General features: G+C 37.0%; 1 protein-coding gene across 1 annotated transcript in view; it reads right to left on the bottom strand.

Annotated features, from left to right (window-relative positions):
• Positions 1-24075, bottom strand: part of septin12 (septin 12) — a 124928-nt gene that overhangs the window by 90265 nt on the left and 10588 nt on the right. The window contains exon 2 of the mRNA XM_009299472.4: positions 19322-20623. Coding sequence (XP_009297747.1) covers positions 19322-20623 — 1302 coding nt within the window. The remainder of the gene's footprint in view (positions 1-19321; positions 20624-24075) is intronic.

The following is a 24075-nucleotide window of genomic DNA, read 5'->3' as shown; positions in this document are numbered from 1 at the left end:
ATATATATATATATATATATATATATATATATATATATATATATATATATATATATATATATATATATATTTACATGAGAGATAAATATATTGCCACAAATATTTTAATTAGCACCAAATGTTAAAACATAATAAGAAATATAACAAGTTGACTTAACTTAGACGGTAGACTTGAGGTATATTTTGATTCTCTAAAATTACATGCAAATAATCTACAAATGAAACGTGAAATAGCTATAGATATTACTAAACATACGAAATATCATATCATTTACTGTCTGGAAAGAATATGTTGAAGGTGATTCTCGAATAAGTATAGACCATGTAAAAGAGCCATTTAGTGAATTTGCCCAGAGATTATATAAGCGAGTGTCTCTTTCCCATCTTTATCTATAAACTATCATTATCAGTTTGTACTTCAGGAAATGTAACGCTATAATGTTAAAAGTTGTTTTTGCTCACCAGGGCATATATTTAGTGGACAGACTTACTGTTGCAACTGTCAAAAAGAGCACATAACACCCCTTATTACCTATGAGTCACTGTAAAGAATTAGTGAGAAAGAGCACTTCAGAGTTTACAGTTTCCTGTTTATTAAGATATGGTGCCTTGAAGGCTGATACAAACCCAGAGAGAATGTCAAACAGCTTAAACGATAACAGCTTGAAAAAAAAACCCTGAACCTTTCATTTCAGATCAGGAGAATAAACAGTCTGCTCCCAGAGTCTAACACTCAGTCTGCGACAGCCATTTGTTTATATTTTTTACACTAACAGAAATAATTGGCTCTCAGCTTCATCTATCAACTCAAAACCTGACTTTTTTTCTCTTCTCAAAATTGCTAAGATAACCTTCTTCACAAAGGGTATGGAAATGATGAAAAAACAGCGGCCTGCCAATCACACACGAGCCCCCCTCCTGTTGAATGCGCCAATCCTTTAGTATAAAAAGGGGGCTTGGGACTCAAGATGAATAAAGAGCGAGATTTTTCTCTCTTGAAACCAAAGTACCTGCAGGTCTGTTGTTTGACCCATCTATTTCCCACAGCTCTGTAAGAGAAATGGAAACTTGGGCCCTAGAGAAAGATCAATCAATAGCACATGCGAATGGCCTTTTCAGATCAAAGTCGGCCTAATGTGGGCAGAGAAGCTGTCAAAACAATGGACTCCCTGCATAACAAAGTCTTCGCTCTGTGAGATCAGTCACTCCAAGAGCACATATTTCACAGATTAAATATAGAAGGCTTCACCTAGCATAACAAACAGTAGATTATTGAAGGCACGAGCGAGGACCGGTGAGTCACATCAGTTGAATGGAGGTGCGACGTGTTACGGCGCGGTGAAATGGTTACCGTAAGTGTAAATATGCTCTGATTATAGTCTCTGGTCTATGATTATATCCTTGACACACAACATGACCGACAACCGCGAGCTAAACTGCTATTTCTGCTCGTGATAGCATGACTGATGCCAGAAGCCTCCTATTGAACATTTGGATATACTGTATCATAGAAAAGTCGCCCTGCGGAGAAACCGCTCTGATGTTCAGACTTGGAAAATCAACAAAGAAATGTTTGGAATGGAGGAACCTCTTGGTGTAACAAATAATGGGATTAAGTTGCACTTTTGTTGACAGATTGATCCGATGCACCTTTGAACCAGTGTCTTGATTAAAGAATTCCATGATTCTAAAAAAATAAATAAATATGTTAAGAATTTTTAATTATAGTAGTAAGATGATAACTTCATGATTAAATTTGTCAAAAGCGTCCATTGTTAAGATTCTACTCAAGAACATGCTATGATTGCCCATACATGGACATTACCAAGGAACGGGGCCATACAACCAGTCATAAGTGTTACTAGGGATAATAACGGATTCACTATTAACCGAAAGAGCATTTTTAACAGATTAATGAACTCTGAGGATGCTCGGTTAATTTTGCCAACCGACAACGGTCACTCGTTAACCAAATATTAACGGTTAACTGGTCAGATTAATATTAAATTAATATTTAATTTAAAAAATAATTGACGTGTCTAATTTGTGTCTGACACATGAAATATTGCATTTTAAAATACTAATTAATTTTAACATGCGAACATAAAAAGCATAGAAAGAAAGAATATGTAACGACTGGGGGGAGTGACAGATACAACTGAAGGTAAGATTCAATATGTAGGTTTATTCAGCGTCAGGCAAGCAATGGTCGAATCAGGTACAATCGGGTATATGCAGACAAATCCAAAATCGTAAATCAGGCAACAGGTCACAAGGCAGGCGGCTAAACAGGAGAACAGGGAATGCAGGGCTAAGATCTAACACGGAGAAAACAAGACAGGGAAACGCGTTGTAATGTCACAATGATGCGAACAAGACTCTGCAAACTGGATGGGTTCATGAGTGGCTTATGTATAGAATGCTATCAGTCTATGGCAAGGAGCAGCTGGTGAGTGCAATCAAGTTAGATGAATGAGCAGGCGTGCGTGTCTGGGAGAAGTGCATGTATGAATGTGTAGTCCTGGGGAATGCAGAAGTGTAGTCCTGAGAGTTCGTGTGAGAACCAGCGATCTCTGGAGAGCGATCGCTGGTTGTGTGACAGAATAAACTAAATAAAAAGAATTAAATAAATAGTCCTGCCCTAGATATTTTTCACTACAAATCGATTACAAATTGAAAACACTGACTGAATCTTTTTTAAGAACCAGCAGTTTTTTCCCATCATTTGTATTTTTCTTCTGTGAAATAAAAATAGCAAGCTACCTAAAATCGATCGCTCCACAGAAAATATGCATTTAATTAATGATCCGCTCTAATTCTTATATTACAAGCCTCTATCAACATTTATAATAGAAATCATTAAGTATTAAGCCTTGATCATCTGATTTTACCTTTTCTGCTTATGTGTTTTTATTTTAACTCTCACTCGTGGTTCATGCTCATTTGCTGCGTGTGATGAAAGACAATGACGAGGCTCATATGTTGACTTTTTGTAAAGTACAGGCTACTCTAGCATATAATAATTATGTTGTTTACATATAATATTGCATTAATTTTCATACATGTTTCATAATATGTAAAATGAAAGCCTCAGTTTGGTGCGGAGTTATCATTATGCAAAAATCAAGAAAATCTTTGGATTTGTTTGATTCGTAGGTTAAGCTATTTTAAAATGGATATTTTATAAGAACTATTTATAATGGTAATTTTCCAAAAAAGGTTGGTTTGTTGGTTGTACGCTAAATCATCACTAGCACATTTGTTGAGTTTATGACGTAGATCCAGGACAGAGGCTATAAGCATCAGAGCTGGTTTGCCATTAACCCATCTGTATCACGCATACACATCTGTACACATCTGTAGGCACGCGTGGTTGCACATGTTACTGTACTGACAATTAACAAATATGTTGCTCATCAAGGGTCGATCACACCAGACATGCCTTTCCATTTCAAAAACGCAAGGCATATCAAACTGCCTTTTTGTTGACAAGAAAAAAAGAAGAGACATGCTCTTTTTTAAGTCACTAGGAAATGACTGAATCAGCTGGGCAATTGTGTGCGAGTGTTGCTGTCGATGTTGTTAGAATGGTAATATTTAATAATACTGTGATATTCAAGATTTATAAAGTAATACAGCTCTGGGTAACTTGAAACAGCAACCACTAGTCACTCCTCCATCATCAAATGTTCTCTGTATTCATCTTGACAACACAAACACTGCTGTCACCCCAACGAAAACCCTGCCTCTTTCTGCTAAGGGTTGACTTATTTCAACTGCAAGCGCACAGCGCGCAATGGCAAAAACGCGAGGTGTGCAGCACGCAAAACACTTGCAGCCGTTAAAACAATTAAATCATTTAAAAGATGCACCTCTCAATGCAAAAAGTGCATTTGCTGTGATCAGCCACTTATGCAGCCAAATAAAAAAAAAATTATAATAACATTTTTTAATCATTTAACAGATACCATTACTCGGTTAAAAAGGCATCAACGGTAAATCAATTATTTTGAGCATCCCTAATGGTATCAGTTAAAATAAAAAAATATATATTTTTTTTATATATTTTTAATTGGCTGCATAAATGTGCCACACATATTTGTTAAGCTGTGGGATGGTAACATGGTAACAACCACACATGCCTACAGACATATTTTGCCAAAAAAGCAAATTGAAAGAAGGATATGGCTGGTCACAGTTTGACAGATGAGTTGATGCCAAACCAGCGCTGATGCTGATTGCCTTTGTCCTGAATCCACGTCATAAACACTTATGAGTATTTGCACAATTGGCAAAATAAGAAAACGAAACTTTCTGAAATGTGCTCTGCTTAGGAAACAAGCCAGCCACTAGTTGGAGCATCAGGGTTTTCTCTCCATCAGAGTGCGCTCTGGCTATATTAATATTGTTATATGCTAAAGTAGCAAATACATTACAAGAAGTCAACATATAGGCCTTGTCATTGTCTTTCATCACATGCAGCACACGCACACGAACCATGACAGAGGAAATATAAACACACAAGCTCTAAAGTAAAACCAGACGCTCAAGACATAGTCTTTAAAATAATGACTTCTATTAAAAATGGTGACAAAGGTTTGTGATATAAGAATAACAGCAGAGGATTAATTAAATGCATATTTTTTCGTGGAGCGATCAATTTGAGGTAGCCTGCTATTTTTATTTGAGGGGACATATGATGGGAAAAAAACAGCCTATGCTGGTTCTTAAAAAGAATTTAGTCAAAGTTTTCATTTTGTAATATAAATTTGTCATTTAAGTGAAAAATATCTAGGGAAAGATTTTTTTATTTTATTTTATTTTAACTTTTTATTTAGTTTATTCTTTCTTTCCATGCTGTTCTTTCCAAACACTGCATGTGCGTGAAGATGTTCTGTTGTTATGTTCTGTTGTTAATATGTTTGCATGTTAAAATTAATCAGTATTTTAAAATTAAATGTTTAAGGTGTCAGACACAAAATAGACACATTAATTATTATTATTTATTTTAAATTAAAAAATAATTTAACACTTATCTGACCAGATAGAATAGACAAAACGCATGTTTTGTAACACTTAGGGATGCTCTTTTTGGTTAATATTGCCAACCCACAACCGCATATTTATTTACATGAATACGACATGGCTACACTCAGGTCTGATTTACTTATCCATATTATTTTGTTAAAAATCAGTTAAATTTTTCTTTTTCAGTAAAACACAAAAGTCTTCATGAATTTATTTAACATGAAATTAAAAATGTGATAGATTGAAATGTTTTAGCAAAAACTTTATCTCCCTGAAATAGTTGTTTCTGACTGGTCAGTCGTGACATTCCAAGGTTTGTAATTTGACAATAAAAACCATCGGCAGCCATGACATACTCACTCTCGTTTCATACAAATGCACCTGCTGCCATTGAAAATAAAGCCCTGCAGGGTGAAACAAAACCCCTCGGATTCATGACGGGGTCCTGATCACCATGTCAGTTTTTATTATGTTATAACAACCAGCTGGATATACATTATCCCCTGCACAATGAGCATTAAAAGAAGAAGAAGAAAAAAAAGGGACAGTTCACTAAAAAAACAACAACTACGTCATCAGTTACTCTCCCTGATACCAATCCAAACCTGTAATGGATCTTTCGTCAAAAGATTGTACACAGAAAAAATGATTCAAAGATGATTCCTTGGATTTACTAAATTTATTTTAAGTTAAGTGGTTGCAAACAATTTATTAACAAACAAATTAAGTTGAACATTACAAAATTTTATTTGTTTGTTTAAATTCAAAACATTTAAATTGTTTGCAACAATTTTGCAGAAATCCTTTTTTTAGTGTAGGTTAACGTTTCCTCAAATATTCAAAACAACGTCATTATGAAGGTTATTATGACTTTATTCTTATTTCTATGAAGAAACTTGACATTGTTTGCCATTTTAATCTTTTTTTTTTACCATATTTTTGTATATATCTTTTACATATAGGGCACAATTCAAAAGTCTAATGAAGCTATACAATACAGGGTTCCAACTCTAATGGCTCAAAATTTAGAGAAGCTTACTTTTTTTGTTTTTTTTAACTTAAATGGTTTGTAGCAATCAGTTTCCTCAAATGGTTTAAGTTGCCTTAACTTATTAGGTTTTACAGTACTCTGTTGGTTTGAGTTCTCTTCATTTGTCGGGTTTTAATGTGCTCTAATTGCTTTGTTACTCAAATGGGTTAAGTTCACAGTACTCATTTAGATAAATTTTTTAACTGAAATGGTTTGTTGCAATCGGTTTCCTCAAATTAGTTACCTTAACTTTTTGGGTTTTACAGTGTACATTTGTTGTATCATTCATTGAGATTTTACATTTTAACATTATTTTTCTAAAGATAGTGTTGAAGAGAATTTAACGGTTTAGTTTATTTTGACAATTTAGAGTCATTTTTATAAAAATTTTTTCAAAATATTTTTGAAAATATAAAAATACATCCTGCAAAATCCAGGAAGAACTGTTAAAAAAACTAGTATTTTTACAGAAACATCCTGGAGACTGCATTGATTGCCGGTTGATAAATGAGAAAATGGCAGTGATAATTAGTCAAATCATAACAATAGCCAAAACATGTGGAACAATGCTTTGAAAATGTGAAAAAAAATCGTATTTATTTTTATTAATTAATTGTTAAATTGGAATTTTAAATGAAAAACAAAAATCGCAAATATTAAATGACAAAAATGTATATGTGTGTATAAAACCCATGACCTTCAATATCTTGAAGTAACCTTTTAAAATTACATGATATTCCAGAAATTCCATGATCCGTGGGTACCTGTCATGACTTTGCCAAGAACGATGCCATCCATGTTGATCCTGGAACATGATTTTTGTTCGAAAATGTAATTCACACCTATTCTCTATCCCTAAACCCAACCACAACTGTAAATAATTCCCAAAATCAGAAGGAAATAATAGTGTAACAATTATGCAAAAGTGCATAAACCTAACCATAAGCCTACACTTACCATAAACTGTAATCATATCCCTTAATTCTGATTGGCTGATTGGAATGTTGTTTCAGGATCAACATAGATGTTAATCCAGGAACATATCCTACTTGGTGATATCAAGTTGGCGTCCGAGAGTACCCTGAAAATAGCTTTGTGTGAGCTAAAAATCTTTCATTATTTAATGATAATCTCTTGGTTTTCCAACTCAAAAAGGATCACTGGCCTATAATAACTTGACTTAGAATTAACTATTCCCTCAAGTCAGGTCTCCGAGACAGTCTTTTGCAACACTATCAATGTGTGCAGCCTCTCATAAATAAAATCCCTTTAAAACAACCATAATCTATTTGTGTCTCCCAAGAAAATATATTGGACGAGGGCCGTCAGATTGTTGATATTCCCTGATTAATTACATCTTTGTCTACAGAAAGACCTAAGAAGCCTCAGAAGTAAATTCTCAACAGAAACAGGTTTTTCCCTCATGTTAAATCATAAACTCCAAACAGATCCTCCCTCCTCGCACTCCACCACCAGTCCCGTTTGCCAGAGCAAAAACACAGATAGATCGAAAACACCCCAAACCAGCTGCCATGCATTACTGCTGGCACTTTCTAAATCAGCAATTCTGTCCAAAGACCTGAATGATGTGTTCACTCCCTGTCACATGTTTGGAATGAGCCCACAGCCCATTAGCAGACAGGCTGTTGAAGACTATATACCTTTCCCTATTATGCTCTCAGAATTCTGTATGTTCCGTCTTAAGGTTAAAATGACCCACCTGCACCAAACCTCTAAAATAAAGCAGTAAATTTTTACTTCAACTCTCAAATCTATCTTACACAACTAAACAACCTCATAATTCATCACATAACCTGTGAATACCTAGGTGTTCCCTCATCAGTGTGCAGTATTTCATCAATGTTAAAAAGAGTGTTGCAATCTCAGGAGAGAACGTTCGAGTTGTTTCAAAATATTAATACTTGGGGGGTAATCTGGACTCCTGCCATGGTTTTAAAACACATATTAAAAAAAGGTATGCATCAAGGTAAAATTTAATATAGTTAATTTTAGATTTATTAGAAATTATTTATCAAATACAGCTGCAAAAATGTATTTATTAAATTCTATGATATTCTCTCATATCAACTATTGTCTCATAAGTAGGTCTAACACAAAATTTACAGTTTTAAAACCTCTGGAATTATTATATAAACAAGCACCTAAAATAAAAAAAAACTGTTTATTTTTATGTTATTGCAGTTGTGTTTGTCCATTTGAGTTTTGTTGGTAGATTGAATTTGTATTTTTATTGTTATAGATCTTTAACATTTGGCAAAGGGACTACCAATATAACTAGTCTTTGTGCTAATTTGGGTACATTTCTGTTCTTGAGGAATGCTGAGTTGCTTATGCATATACGCTTACAATATAAGTCTGTTTTTCCTTATCTCGAGGTCTCCAAATTCTTGGATCAGGCCATATTCTGAACAGATGCTATGGTGGTCGTGGAGGAGTGGAGAGCAAGAGATTGATTCCTAAAACTCCAGTGACAGATAAGTCTCTGCATTGATCCCGTGGGCCAGCCAGAACACCCACAGGTGACCTACACTTGCAGCTTCTCCGTTATAGACAATAAGCGTTTCTCTAGCCTCTGGCGCCTAGACTTCAGGTCTGCACAAGAAGTTCGGCCAGAGTTGAAATGTCATGCCCAATTGAGCCTGGTTTCTCTTGAGGTTTTTTCCGTCACTTTCGCAATTGGTGAAGTTTGTTCCTCGCAAGTGTCGCCACTGGCTTTCTTGGTTTGGGACTGGTGGAGCTACACATAGACTGATTTGCTCTTCAGTGTTTGGACTTTCAGCAGTGAAATTTAAACTAAACTTAACTGAACTAAACTGAACCCCAACTCTGAAAACTGGACTGAAGTTTTACTAGATGTGCAGTAGGTAGTGCTGTTGCCTCACAGCAAGAAGGTTGCAGGTTTGAGCCTCAGCTGGGTCAGTTGGTGTTTCTGTGTGGAGTTTGCATGTTCTGCCCGTGTTCACGTAGGTTTCCTCCAAGTGCTCCGGTTTCCCCCACAGTCCAAAGACATGCGGTACAGGTGAATTGGGTAGGCTAAACTGTCCGTAGTGTATGAGTGTGAATGAGTGTGTATGGATGTTTCCCAGAGATAGGTAGCAGCTGGAAGGGCATTCGCTGCGTAAAACATACAGTATGCTGGATAAGCAATCCCAGATTAATAAAGAGACTAAGCCCAAAAGAAAATGAATGAATGAATGAATGAATGATTAATGTACACGTTCCCTTGTTGTGAAATATATAAATTGAAATAATCATTCATCAGTTGAAATTGCCACTTGTTTTTGACTAAAGTAAAGGTTTACATTTTCTGTAGTGTGTGTGTGTTGGAGTGTGCATGTGCGTGCCAATTTTTTCTAATGTTGGAATTTTAGATTTTTTTTAAGTTATTAAACTTTAAAAAAAAACAACAAAATAATTTATTATTATTTTATTTTTTTCTTTTGCTGTTAAAATGGTCACAGGTAATTTTTGACAGTAAGTCAACAGGAGTGTTAACTGACAGCATATCTTATGCAAACAGATATCAGGTTAGCAGCTGCTTTAACGTTGTCTAACACTGTCAAAAAGAAAGTTTACTTGTGAACAAAAAAACTCACTTTGTTACAAAAGCTAGATTACCCAGATAAACCCAATGAAAGAAGTTCGTTTGTGCTCCACTGAGACCTTATTCAAATTATTCATGAATACAAAAACCACAACTGAACAACATTGTCAGTATAACTAATGTCACTCTTAAGCGCTTGTGGCATTATTTGTTTGGGAAGCAAGCCAGATTTAACAAAGATCCTTCTGTCTAGAGCGTAAGAAAAAACTCCAAGAGAACCTTCGCATCCACAATATCAGGTTAATGAAACCTGTCCTGTGCTGTTATCACCGTATTGTGTTCAGCTCAATAGGTCCAGCTCCCTGCACAGACTGTCAGCACAACTGAGCTCACGATGTGTGCATATTTCCCTCAGGGTGGAAATATTTTTCCACTAAGAATTAATTAATCCCATCCAATTACCTATTTTTCTCTCATACCATCTCATTTTACTGATCGGTTGCGAAGCCCCCCTGAGCAGCTGTTTTGAACTCATTGACATTTGAATATCCGATTTGACCCAAACATGATTCCTGAATAATCAATATTATAACAAGAAATGTATCAGCATATGTGAATTGCTGATATGAACTAGTATATGTGTACTTTATTACATCCTTTTCACAGTATTTTTCAAAAGTTTGATGTTAGAAGTTATTTTCCCTTATGGATTAAATAGCTTTCCAAGACTGCAATAATTTAATCAAAGTTGGCAGTAATCCTGTAAAATAAATAATACAGCTATTTATATATATATATATATATATATATATATATATATATATATATATATATATATATATATATATATATATATATATATATATATATATATATAGTTGAAGTCAGATTTATTAGCCCCCCTTTTGATTTTTTTTTCTTTTTTAAAAATTTTCCAAATTATGTTTAACAGAGCAAGGAAATTTTCACTGTATGTCTAATAATATTTTTACTTCTGGAGAAAGTCTTATCTGTTTTATTTCGACTGGAATAAAAGCAGTTTTAAAATTTTTAGGGACCATTTTAAGGTCAAAATTATTAGCCCATTTTTTTTCTATAGTCTACAGAATAAACCATCGTTATACAATAACTTGCCTAATTACCCTAACTTGCCTAGTTACCCTAATTAACCTAGTTAAGCATTTAAATGTCACTTTAAGCTTTATAGAAGTGTCTTGAAAAATATCTAGTAAAATATTATTTACTGTCATCATGGCAAAGATAAAATAAATCAGTTATTAGAAATGAGTTATTAAAACTATTTTGTTAAGAAATGTGTTAAAAAATCTCTCCATTAAACTGAAATTGGGAAAAATAAACAAGGGGGTGAATAATTCAGGGGGGGTAATAATTTTGATTTTAACTGTATAATGAATATTAATATAATATTATGAATAATAAATAAACAAAATAAGTACTGGTGCATCCCTTGAACTGATGGCATTTCGCAATCAATGGCACAGCTGCTCTAAGCAGTAAAAAAATTAACCCAAATATTTCAGGAGGACCCCTCTAAGGGACAGGCCTTTATTAGACCTTTATGAATGATGTGAATTCTGTGGAGAATCTGCGGCAGCAGATTCTGCGCAGACTTATTCTGTGAGGAATGTCGATCACGACCAAATTTAATCTTCATGCCTTAAACTGGATGACCTGTTATCTCAAGCAATTTCTCCTTAAAACGTGGATTTGCCTTCTTCTACGACCCTTTTTAAATGCAGCTGATGAATGTGAGGGCATACACTAGATTTAAAAGCTTATCCTTCAGTTATCAACATTGACTTTGCTTGCTTGGAGGATTACGATGAGGTCAAATGTGACCCAGAGGGGCATATTTTCCTTTCATGGAAATGAGTGCTATCATGTTCAACTGTACTCACTCACAGGCAATACCTTTGCACGTGAAATAAACATTACAGAGCACCTGAAGGTTGCTATGGTAATTTGCGAAGAAAAAAAAAGCGCCACTAGACTTAATACTAGGTTGCTGTGGAATGGCAACACGCACACACAATGCCGCTCAAACACTGCTCATCCCTCCACCGCCTCAGACAGCATGCACAGGTAATAAATCACAGATGACAGCAGGCTAAATTATGCTAAATTGGGAGAAGACATATCCAAATCTTTCTCAGGAGAGCACCAGGTTCACACACGGATAAATGTCCTGGTAAACAGGCAAGTCGATCCCATTACTGACCCACCTCTATGGGCCCAAGATAAGAATACTGCTGCTTGTTAATGTTGTCTTATCTGCTAAGGAAACACATTTCCTTCACAATACAAAAGAAGCTGATACGATTAGAAATGGCACCAAATATGGACCATAAACAGACTTTAAAAAAAAGCACAGAAGGCTTCTATTGACTATATAAAATGTCACTCTTGCTCTATGAACCAGGTCCATTTAAAAACACTAAACTCAAAGAAAGGCGATCAACGACTTGTACAAAGCCAAGCATTCTCTTGTTCTCGTTCTATGCTGGAGGGGATAATGGGAGGGTGGCCTTAAACATCTGCTTGGGAAGAATTTATTCCCTAAATCATTGTCATTAGATCCAGAATAAATTGTGCTGTAAAAGGGAGCAAAGAGCTTTCAGCCTTCATCAGACATGTGGAGACATGAAGCCAAGACGTAGGAGATGGGGGAGCAAGGATAGAAAGACTTGTACGAAGAAAGAGAGAGAAGGAAAAAATCATTTTGAATGGATTTCAATACTGTAAAATGCAGAAAGCAGCACTTTGACTGATGTGAAAAAATAGCGAGGTTAATGGAATTTTACACTCCGGATATGTGAGGAACTTCTAAGGTCACCGCGATGAAAAGAAACAAGTCATCAGCACATCAGCAGACTGCAGACGTGCTTTATTTTACCACATAAGTAGCTGTGGTGGTTTCAGAAGAGAATCCATCGTCTGTTCTGGAGGTCTTGCTGTATTTATGAGCAGCTTCAAAGATGATTTCACTCACTCTCTCTCTTTATCTATCTGTTAGAGGGAGAGAGTGTATGAAGGCCCTTTGGCTGTTTTTGTTGTCGTGTTTTTTTAGTAGCAAAACATCTCGAAGCAGAAGGGAGTGATAGCAAAACAATAATTTAAGCAGCTAACATGCATTAGCGGAACGTTTTCGTTTTTACAGCCAGTTGTAACATGACTTTTACGAGACTTACTATATATCTACACTACCTGACAAAAGTCTTGTTGTTGATCCCAGTTGTAAGAGCAAAAAAAATATAACTTGACTTCTAGTTGATCATTTGGAAAAGTGGCAGAAGGTAAATTTTTTCGATGAATCGTCTGCATCCCAATCATCACAAATACTGCAGAAGACCTATTGGAACCCGCATGGACCCAAGATTCACACAGAAATCGGTCAAGTTTGGTAAATGAAATATCATGGTTTGAGGTTATATTCAGTATGGGGGCATGTGAGAAATCTGCAGAGTGAATGGCAACATCAACAGCCTGAGGTATATAGACATTTGTGCAGCCCAATCTATTACAAACCACAGGAGAGGGCAAATTCTTTAAAAGTATAGCGCCACTTCTCATACTTCAACCTCTAAATCAAAGTTCATGAAAGTAAAGAAGGTTAAGATGCTCCAGGATTGGCCAGCCCAGTCACCTGAGCATGAGCATGTCTGGGATAAGATGAAGGAGGAGTCATTAAAGATGAATTCAAAGAATCTTGATGAACTCTAGGAGTCCTGCAAGAACGCTTTCTTTGCCATTTCAGATGACTTCATGAATAAGTTATTTGAGTCATTGCAGAGATGTATGAATGCAGTCATCTAAGCTCATGGGAGTCGTACACAATATTAATTCTTATTTCACTGCATCATGATTTTATAGTCTATACTGTACATTTGTTTTCTGTTGATCATATTTTATTGTGGTAAAATAAGTGTAATCAAGAGGTCTTCGCCTTGAATACAAGCTACTTCTGATACCAAATGAGCAATTAGAAGTCGTTATTATTTGTTGTTCCCCAAACTTGGATAGGTAACAGGACTTTTGTCAGGTAGTGTATATTAGTGTTAGACTTCAATAATTGTGAAGAACAAAGAAACAAAAAGCATAAAACCTGCATCAAGGTCTGCATAACTGGTAAAATGCCTTTCAATCATATGTATCCAACCACAAGACAAATTCTTAGATCAAAACTGTACTTTCTTGGGTTACAATATTTTCTTTAATGTCAGCTTATTGTATAGACAAACTAAAGTAAGCAATATGAGCTTTTAAAGGTGTAAAAACAAAACAAAACAAAACAGTGGCTCTGTACTGCTACTCAAAACATAGCTCTGTTTAGTAGAGAATTCCGACCAGCTAAGCATAGCAACACTGGCTCAACCAATGATGTGAATTTGGGGGCTGGGCTGTGTTTTTGGTGGAAGATGAGAAAAATTCACATTAAAAATTTGATATTATATTTTGCAATTATTTTTGATGCTGAGCTATCAAGTCATTTCTATGTTTGTTTGTTTGGGAATTCCTACTGTACCAGCAACAGCTTAGTAACACTCAACCAATGATGTGAATTGGAGGGCTGGCTCATTGGTTTGGTTTTGCCAACAGAAGATGTGAAAACAATATTTGTTTACTCACATTCAACATTGAAGCAATTATTAAAGGTATAGTTCACTCAAAATTACAATTGTGCCATTATTAACCTATAAAATGTTTTTGTTTGTCTATAAAATGTGTGTGTGTGTGTGTGTGTGTGTGTGTGTGTGTGTGTGTGTGTGTGTGTGTGTGTGTGTGTGTGTGTGTTTGTGTGTTTGTGTGTTTGTGTATAAAATAATAGATTTTGAGCAATGTTAGAAACTTGTTATCATTAACTTCCATACTTTCATAATATTTGGAAAAACTGATATTGCAATGTTTCATTTACTGCAATATATATATTACGATATGAATGCCATTTCAATAAATGACTTGAACTGCTTGTAAAGACTGAGATTATTGTGTAGAGGTGCGTATCTGCATAAAGTATAATTAAATTAAAATGACAAGCAAAGTTAAATACAACAGACAATGCAAATAAACAATGATTTATGATTGTCTGGTGAGTCAAACAGAAATCAGAAGCAGAAATTAAGTAATCACTTAACAGTAATAAATAATAATAATAATAATAATAATAATAATAATAATAATAATAATAATAATAATACTAATGGGGCGAAGCAGTGGCGCAGTAGGTAGTGATGTCGCCTCATAGCAAGAAGGTCGCTGATTCGATCCTTGGCTCAGTTGGCGTTTCTGTTTGGAGTTTGCATGTTCTCCCTGCATTCGCGTGGGTTTCCTCTGGGTGCTCCGGTTTCCTCCACAGTCCAAAGACATGCGGTTCAGGTGAATTGGGTAGGCTAAATTGTCCGTAGTGTATGAGTGAGTGTGAATGAGTGTTTGTGGATGTTTCTCAGAGATGGGTTGCGGCTGGAAGGGCATCCGCTGCGTAAAAATGTGCTGAATAAGTTGGCGGATCATTCAGCTGTGGCGACCCCAGATTAATAAAGGGATTAAGCCGACAAGAAAATGATGATGATAATATTAATAATAACACAATAATATCGTTTCAATTGAATATAAAATGTACAATTAAGCTTTAAGCTACAAGTGTTTAATTTATTGTGCCCAAATGTTTAAGGTTTTACAGCTAGGCCTTAAAAACACATGCAGATAATAAACTTTCACTTGAAGGTTAAAATTTGAGATTACTCCACCTTGTTGTGAATTGTATTGTCTGGTCAACAACAGGCCTGACTACATTGCAGATCTCTGTGATGTGACTATTGCAGACTCGCACATTGCAATATCGATGCTGAAACGATTTAATGTGTAGCCCCATTCCATAGTATTTTTCTTGTACTTGGGATGTTAATGGTAGCAGGATTCAAAAAATCTTTTCTCGTGTTCAACACAAACATACATACAAACATTGGTTTTAAAACAAGTCAAGGGTGAGTAAATCATGGCATAATTTCTCTATTTTTGTGAACTATCACTTTAGGACAATTTAAAAGCTTCTGACTTTGACCAATTAAAACAATATGGAGACACAAATGACAATCCCCACTATCCCTACTGTTGCACTTTTGTATTTTAGGATAATAATGATTTTGATGGCTTATGTGACTAATAATAACATCTTTACTGACAGCTTAAATGAACTGGGAAGCCCTGAAGTCCCAGGACAGCTATAAACACAGTTGGGAGTGTGTCGTGTGTTTGGTCTCAACAGTGAATGATCTTTTCTGTTGTTATCACAGGAAACACTGCAGAGGGCCTACATGTAGCTCAATAATGGGTGGATGAAGTAAGGCCTAAATATATCCCCATTCCAAAAAATAAAACAAGCCATAATGCACATGGAACATGATGAAAACATGGGCGGGTATTTCCCATTGGCTTTGAAAAGGATACATCCGCTACATTCGAACACATAGTTGTGCCCACTGAAAAACACAGCCTGAAGTAGATAGCATGACACAAACATCACCCACATCCCAGACTTCCAGTGATGCAACCACTGGGAAGTCGGTTTCATCCGAACCCATCAGCACAGCCTTTCAAGCTCAACCATCTGACAAACAGCAAACAGCATGGTACAGCCTGAGGTGCAAGCCCGGGGCAGCACCTATTTTGCCACATTTCCTAACACTGAAAATTGTAAATCACTGTGTAAATGAAGTCATGTTTATGTTTCAGAGATGTTTCAGCGTGGGGGCTGGCTGCCTGGGATCTGTGCAGATGTCAAGACGCCCACCCTGATGTTAGCTTACTTGTGAGACTCAAAACCAGCACTGCTAGAATAGCTGCACAAGTAGGATCAATGAGTCCAAACATAGTTGCAGGCGCCCACTGATTCCCTCCAGTTCAATGCTCTCTGTTTTCTCAGGTCAGAAAATACACCCCTCTCCCCTCTGCAACATGACCTCAGGAAGTGAAGGCGGAGGGGAAAACACAACAAAAAGAAGCAAATATACAACATGTGGAGACAAAGATTTCCCAACTATCTATAGATCTATCGACATGTCTTTTTGTTTCAAAATTATCTAACTTAACTATAGTTTGTGGCACACCAAATTAACATTAATCATATTGTTATTTATCTGGATCCAACATGCAGGTAACTATTTTATCGTTTTTACTATTTCCCAGAGGTGTAGCAAACCAAAATTAACTTAACATTAGCAATCAACATTTATTTTAAACATTTAACCACCCTTATCATTATTACTTATCCAAGAAATATAATTTTGTTAGGAAATTAAAATAGGGTTGACTTCAGAACTCAACTTCAGGCTGACGTCAATGTCCAACATCGGACAGATGTTAAATTTTGGTCACTTTCCAACACAACCTAAAAGCATTATTCTATCAACGTCAAATGATGTTACAGCTTGACGTCGTGTGGACATTGCACTATGACGTCTATCAGATATTTATATTTTGGTTGCCATGCCTGATGAATAAAAGTCAAGTGTTTGAAGTTACTATGACGTTGGTTTAAGACAGGGCTATTCAATTGGCGGCACACAGGCCGAACTTGGCTCCGAGGCAATTTGTTCCGGCCCTTTAAATAGTGTGACAAAAAATGTAGAAAAAATCAAAAATAAATTTAGTCAAGTCGAAAATCGACCACTCATTTGGGATGGTTTTCATGAACTGGTCTCCATGACAAACTAATTGAATAGCCCTGGATTAAGACGTTGGATTTTGGTCACTTTCCAACCTAAAATCAACCAAATATCAATGTCATTTCACATCTTTATTGGACATTAAAATAACATTTTCCTTAGATTCTGGCAACCTATACCTAACCTAATATGAACATCTTATGATGTGGCGTGTCTGCTGTGTCTATAGACTACCTGCTTCTAAGCCACTTTTTTTGATATTTTCAGCTTTTCACAGAGATATCATTAGTCCTATTTTGAGTATGCTAATGCAAACGCTTTTGTAGCTACGCCTTCTTTTAAAAAGCCTGGATGCACAATCTCATTTGAATTTAAAGTGACAGTCACCAAAACAGCACAATTTAGATCAAAGCCTAAAGGGGAAGTTTTAAAAGGTTCTGAAACATTATTTGTGGTTTATTTTGAATGAAAATTTCACATACACATTTTATAGACATTATAAAATTATTTTACACCGTAAAAATGGGCATAATAGGTCTTCCTTAACTACAATTCTGTGGATGTAAAATAAACGTTAATATGAGTAGGCTATCTTTAATGTTATTTTTTCAAACATATGGTAAAACGACACAAAAATATTAGGCCAATGTGTATGTTTACTATTGGTTGAAATGCTAAATTTTGTATAGACTTGGAATGAATTTAAATATATCCTGGTTGTAAATTCACAGTAGGTAACGACATCCATAAAGCTATTTATAATTCATAATATCCATTTTTTTTCACTGGAAAAATGAAACATTTGTCATTATCAGATACCCTCTTGCATTACATTAAACATTATATAGGCTAGAGTAGTTATACTGAACCATTTTCATGCACAACACTTTTTGTTCTCTATAAAAGAAAAAGCATATTAACTGCTTTTCGTAATCATAACTTTGAAATGCGATATGGTCTTATTGCCGTCACTATACCTGAACGTTATTTGCATCTTAATTACCTGTTATTCACAGCCTATGCAGGTTCTGTACATTAGAGTAGACATCATTGGTGGGCATGCGTTCATCCTCTTGGTAGTAAACAAACAGTGTGTCAGCTCATGTGAATCATAAAAAAGTGTGTGTAGGGTCGAATCAAGATCGCAATCTTTTTTTTTTCGAATAATCGTGCAGCCCTAACAAGTAGTAGCAACTTTGTACTCTTTGGGATCTGCTAAATGAATAAATGTAAAGGAAATGTAAATCTTACTTAGCTAGCAATGCTCTAGCTCGATACAGATTTGACACCATAAATGGCTAAATACGTGATGACCATGGTGTTGAATATCATCGATATTTGCTTTATACTATTTGATACCTTTGATATCACCAAGACTCATTCTAAAATCATTATTGTCAATTGTAAGTGTAAATTATGTAAATCCATACATAAGAACATAATTATGGAGCCAAGACTCCAAGTCCTGTCTAAATTGGTGAATGAAGCAGGGATCTTTGCATTGGGTGAGATCACAGTAGCAGAGAATGACACATCTGAGAAATTTAACTGTATAAGGGGCTGATTCTGTAGCCTCTGGCAGCATTCGACTAAGCTATGTCTGCCAGGGATCACTTTACTGGGTAGGCAGTGATGACAGGCTCCCCTGAACTGTTATCACTGTTTGTACTCAACTATTTGTTGATATGCCAGGAATTCCTACTTTTCTGTCTTTTTCCCTGACTCCCAACAGTCTTTTTTCTACAGTACGTCAGTAAGGTGCGAAAAGACAGCTGTGATGACAGCAGCACTTCAAGTAAAGTGCTGCCTTTAGACCCATACAGTTCTGTTTATTTAACTAATCATATTCATTGCAAAGGGCATACCTCCCATTTTAAGTGAACACTCAACAGAAAAATCTACCACTGCTCAGACCATCTAGCATTGACAGAGTTCTTCTATTCAATGTTACTCAAGTATTCAGAAGATTAGTTATTATGAAAAATGAACTGAAATAACAAGAATAATACACCTTACCTTCCAATCTCTTAAGCTCCTTGCAGTGTATTGCCGGTGAGCCTTTCTTGATTCCATTAATTATGGGCATGACAGGACTTGGGTCAGACACTGGCACTTTAGTCTCCACTCTGGAAAAAGAGGCAATACGCTGTAATATGGAACCCACACTCTCTTTGGCATGGATATCGTTGTGATCGATTTCATTGCTGATCTCCATCTGTCTTGACACGAATGGTGAGGCAGGGGCAACCTGGACCACTTGGGGCTTTGAGACCATGTTGAACTGAGGAGTCTGGGCTGGAGACAGCGGCACAGGAGATTCGCTAATATTTGGTACTGGAATAGCTCCAGGAGGAGTGATGGGCTCTCTCTTTTCATTGAGGTTGTTGTTGTTGTGTGCTATGGTTAGATCAGTGCTATCCAGGCTACTGATAGATGCACATGGACTTGCAGAGACAGTGGGACTGTAGGATATCATCTGGAAACTTGTAGGTGGTTTAGGTGCTCCCAGAGATTCTGTCTGAGACTTGAAGACTAGGTTGTCGAGGTCAAGAGGGAACTTGTTTAGGCGAATTGGATCTTTAGGTTTAGGAGACTGATTGTTGAGAGGGGAGTCCCTTGCAAAGGTACTGCTGTTGTGTATGTTATGGGGGCTCCACTGTGGACCTGTATTTGTGAATCGTGATCCAGGGGAAATCATTCGTTTAGTTCCTGCAGTCTCCATCTGCAGTTCCAGAGAAGGCATGGAGCCATGGCTAATACCTATGGGTTCAGTTGGGATAACAAGAGGACCCTCCATCTCTGAGTGGAACATGTTGCCATGGGAGGAAAACTTTTTTAGAGCAGGGCTTCCTAAACGCTGAGACTTGAACTCTCCGACACCTACAGGGCTCTGTGGAGGGCTTGTGTAGGAGCATAATTTAGAAGAGGCCTGGTACTCCAGACTGGAAGAGGAGCTATGGAGACTGTCATTATCACTTCCTGGTCCTGAAGATGAAATGAAGCCATTTGGGTTGAATTTGTTTTGAAAGGAGGCAGCTCTGTTGATACCAGAGTTTGCATTGATAGTGGGCTTTCCCATTGTCCCTCGGTTGAAGGAGAGACTGGACACCATTCTATTTTTCATAACTGGGCTCTGGGCGGGACTGCAGCTAATATTAATCCTGGAGCGGTAAGGAGGAGACATCTGGTTCCCAGGAATCCTCACATCATTTGTCTTGTTGAGGATAGCACTTGGGCTGATGGGAGATGTGACAGAAGACGTAGGGGAGAATGCAGGGATCTCATTCACATCATCAATATCAAAGGACCTCTTCAGAGCTGTAGAAGGAAAGAAGGCACAGATTTGATTAATTTTCAGCGTTCATGTGAAGAGGCTCTTGAAGACTCAATGAATAATAAAAGACACATCGAAAATGAGGTATGTTAAATTGTACCTAATAACCAAAGGGGAAAATTCAGTTCCTAAAACACTAGGCTATCATTTTTCACATAATACCTTCCTAAATTGTTGATAATACTGATCATACATCAAAGTTTTGAACTTCTTTCATGATAGAAATAATAAATCAGCTAGGACAGTGATTTCCTGTATTTGATTTAAAGAGGCACTAAAACCTTAAAAGGATACACTTCACGGCGAGGGCAGCCTCGAGCCCTCTCTGAATGGACGCCTGTCAGACAGATTTTTAAGGGCCAAGCCATAATTACAATGGTGTCTGTGCAATCTTGCTCTGAGGGTGATATAACAACTGCAAACAGATATGTTTTATTCTAGCACCTCGGATATGTTTAGTAAGTCGTAAAGACATCAGGGATGTGGTAGAAGAATGCACACAGAAATATCTGCACACTGCAATCTGTCTGAATTTAGTCAATTATTCAGTAGTGCTAAGATAGTTATGAATATATTGAGACTAGACTATTAAGACCATGTTTTTTATTTAAAAAAAAAATTTAACACCACCAACATCAAAAGAGCTTGGAGATCTTCATATCACTCTACATCAACTTTAAAAGTATAATGGCACTTGTGGTCAAATAAAAATAGCCAAGGAAACGTTAGAGATGGTGCAAACAGTCTCTTGTGAGACTAAACGGTAAGTCTACACCTGGAGCATGTAAATTGTGGTGACACTGTATAATCCCCTCATTCTCAGGAGCAGCAACACAAAGCTGAAGGCAAACAGTGCTTTCCGACCTTTTCTCTTTGTGAGAGGCAGTGGCTTTTCCTTCAGCACAAAGGGCCAATTCAAAGACACAGTGTCAGGGGCTGAAGGCTTGGATTACAACAGTCCTTCACCCAGACTGAGAATTCCAGTGGTGAACAGTACAAATGTCCTAACAGCTCTGTGGCGGACCCAATTAGAAGCGGCAGTTAGTGCATTTCATGTAAACATCATCATGCCTTGTATTGGTAATTGATCTAGTCTGTGCTGTAATGCCATGAAGTGCCATTTCAGTCTATCACAGCCTACACGTCATCTTTGGTATATCAAAGACCCAGGTACCATGGCAGGACATTACAGGCAAACCTTGAGATTTTCAAGCCTCTTCAGGTGCTGCCTTGTGTAAACAAGCAGATATCAGTGCGAAGCTATCATAGCATCTCACCCAACAGCTCTGATTTTATCTTTACCCAGCATGGGGCAGGGCTGGAGCCGGGGCCGCCTGTCTTCCTGTAGGGTATGCTACCAATTAGAGTCACGAAGACTACAGGCACTAAATGAAATCACATTTCACGCAGGAACAACCCCGTCTTTTACAGTGAGGAGACCACAGACCCTTTGTTTTAGCTTTGCTGTCATCATCCGCACAGCTGCGAAAGTTTAAGTCTAATTGAATTCCAGCAGCAAGTCCCTTGGCATGTCCATCTGTGCATCCCTTCTGCGTGCAATGTCATTCTCTGCAGCATCCCAGAAGTAATTTAATATGAGAAGAACACCATTAGGGTGCCATTTGATTTAATGTTGAAGAGGTTAAAGTTGCTGTGTGTTCTCTCACAAAAGCACTTTGTGCATTTTGGCAAAGACTCTTTAACTGACTACAGTTTTAGAAAGTGAAAGAAATGACACAATGCAAGGGAGAGACAGCAAACCAAGTGGCACAGTCTAACAGCTTTTTTTTTTACGGTGCAGCACATGCAAGTGTAAACTTGTACTCCCTTTTGACTGAGATAAAAAGGGGCCGGTATCAGGTAATTACTGGCACCCTGTCAAATGCTCAGGAAATAATTACGCTGGCAGCCTAGCGCACCATCTCTGTGCTGTTCAATATTCTTTCTCACAGCTTTGCCGCAGTTTAATCCTCTCTGTTAACACATGGAGCAGCACAATGCTTGCACAATCTGATAAAGGAGAGGAACCCGAGAAGCTCCTTTTTCCCCGTGCTCTCTTTTTCCTCACCACTGAGCCTTGTTTCTCCTCTGGATCAAGACTGCAGCATGTTATGGCTTTTTGGGAAAAAGGAATGGATCTTAATTCACCCTGTGATAATTTTATGCTTCCCATGAAAGGATTTGTTTACATTCGATCATTAAGTGCATTTTAGCCCCTTTTGTAATTTCCTTGTATCTAGGTTCAGTATAGCTTGGGACCGTTTGAGCCCTAAAACCGTTTAACTAACAGACTAAATAAACTCAGATTTTAGATTTTACCTTTTGGTAACTGAAACATGATTAATAAAGTTTCACATACACTCAGGACCATGCAGTTTGTGGTTTTATGACACTTGCAGCTATGCTACTTTGGACCTAAGGTTTATGGCAAGGCGTTGCAAGGCAAATAGAAAAAAGCCTGGGGATGAGTGTAAAGGGAACACAACACAATACATTCATGTCTATACCAATGACAATTCTGATAATCCCATTCAGATTAAAGTGCAGGTAGAAATTTATTGTGCCATAAATAATTATGGCTTTATTCAATACCCGATGTCCCTCAGAGGGAAAGTTTTAAAGCACATCGTTGGCCAGTAGGTGGTGGGGTGATAGGGGGGCAAGTATAGGCCTGTTGTGCTTTTCCATCCCCCAACATCACATTCCTTACAGGTATTCTCAGACGACCCCTTGAAACACCACCCTAAGCACATAGCTCAGACGTTGCTTGGACCACCTCTGCAAAGGCACATCTGGAAGCTGAATTCCGAGCTGCCATTTTCAGAATTGCAGTGATGCGAATAAGGCACTGCTTTTACACCCCGAGGGGCCATGAAACACTTTCACACAGTTACAGACAGTCTCTAATGCATCGTTGAATTTAGCTTCTCTATCATCCTGATCTAATATAACAGCATGAGCCATTCAACACCAGTGTGCTTTCATTACCATTTGAAATTGGGCATCTTATGTTCCAAATGGGTATAAAGAGTAAAACAAGTGTGAAAAACGGTACCCATGGCTGATAATGGCATTTAATGGGCACCATTCCACATATCCTCTATATGCAGTGTCAACTGTCAGGAAATTATACAGAAAACATGCCTGAGCCACTTTGTGCTCTCCTGGATTCCCCTTTCTTTCTAATTATAACTTGTCAGATTTTAGTAGAATTTGATACAAGTTAAATATCTCAAAAATTAGAATGTACTGTACTTTCAAATAATGGCAAAAGGGCACCCTTTCATACACTTTTGTTTGGAGTAGACCAAGAAAGAAAAGAAAATATAAACATATTACTTAATACAATACCTCCACAAACCTCCACTTTAGGCATGAAACGATACCGTTGTAAAGGTATATTGTGGTTTGGAAAAGTCAAGGTTTTAAAACCGCC

This window comes from Danio rerio, chromosome 3 (assembly GCF_049306965.1).
Source record: "Danio rerio strain Tuebingen ecotype United States chromosome 3, GRCz12tu, whole genome shotgun sequence".
Taxonomy (NCBI): domain Eukaryota; kingdom Metazoa; phylum Chordata; class Actinopteri; order Cypriniformes; family Danionidae; genus Danio; species Danio rerio.
The sequence above is the reverse complement of the archived record's forward strand: the minus strand, read 5'-3'. Positions and strand labels throughout refer to the sequence as shown.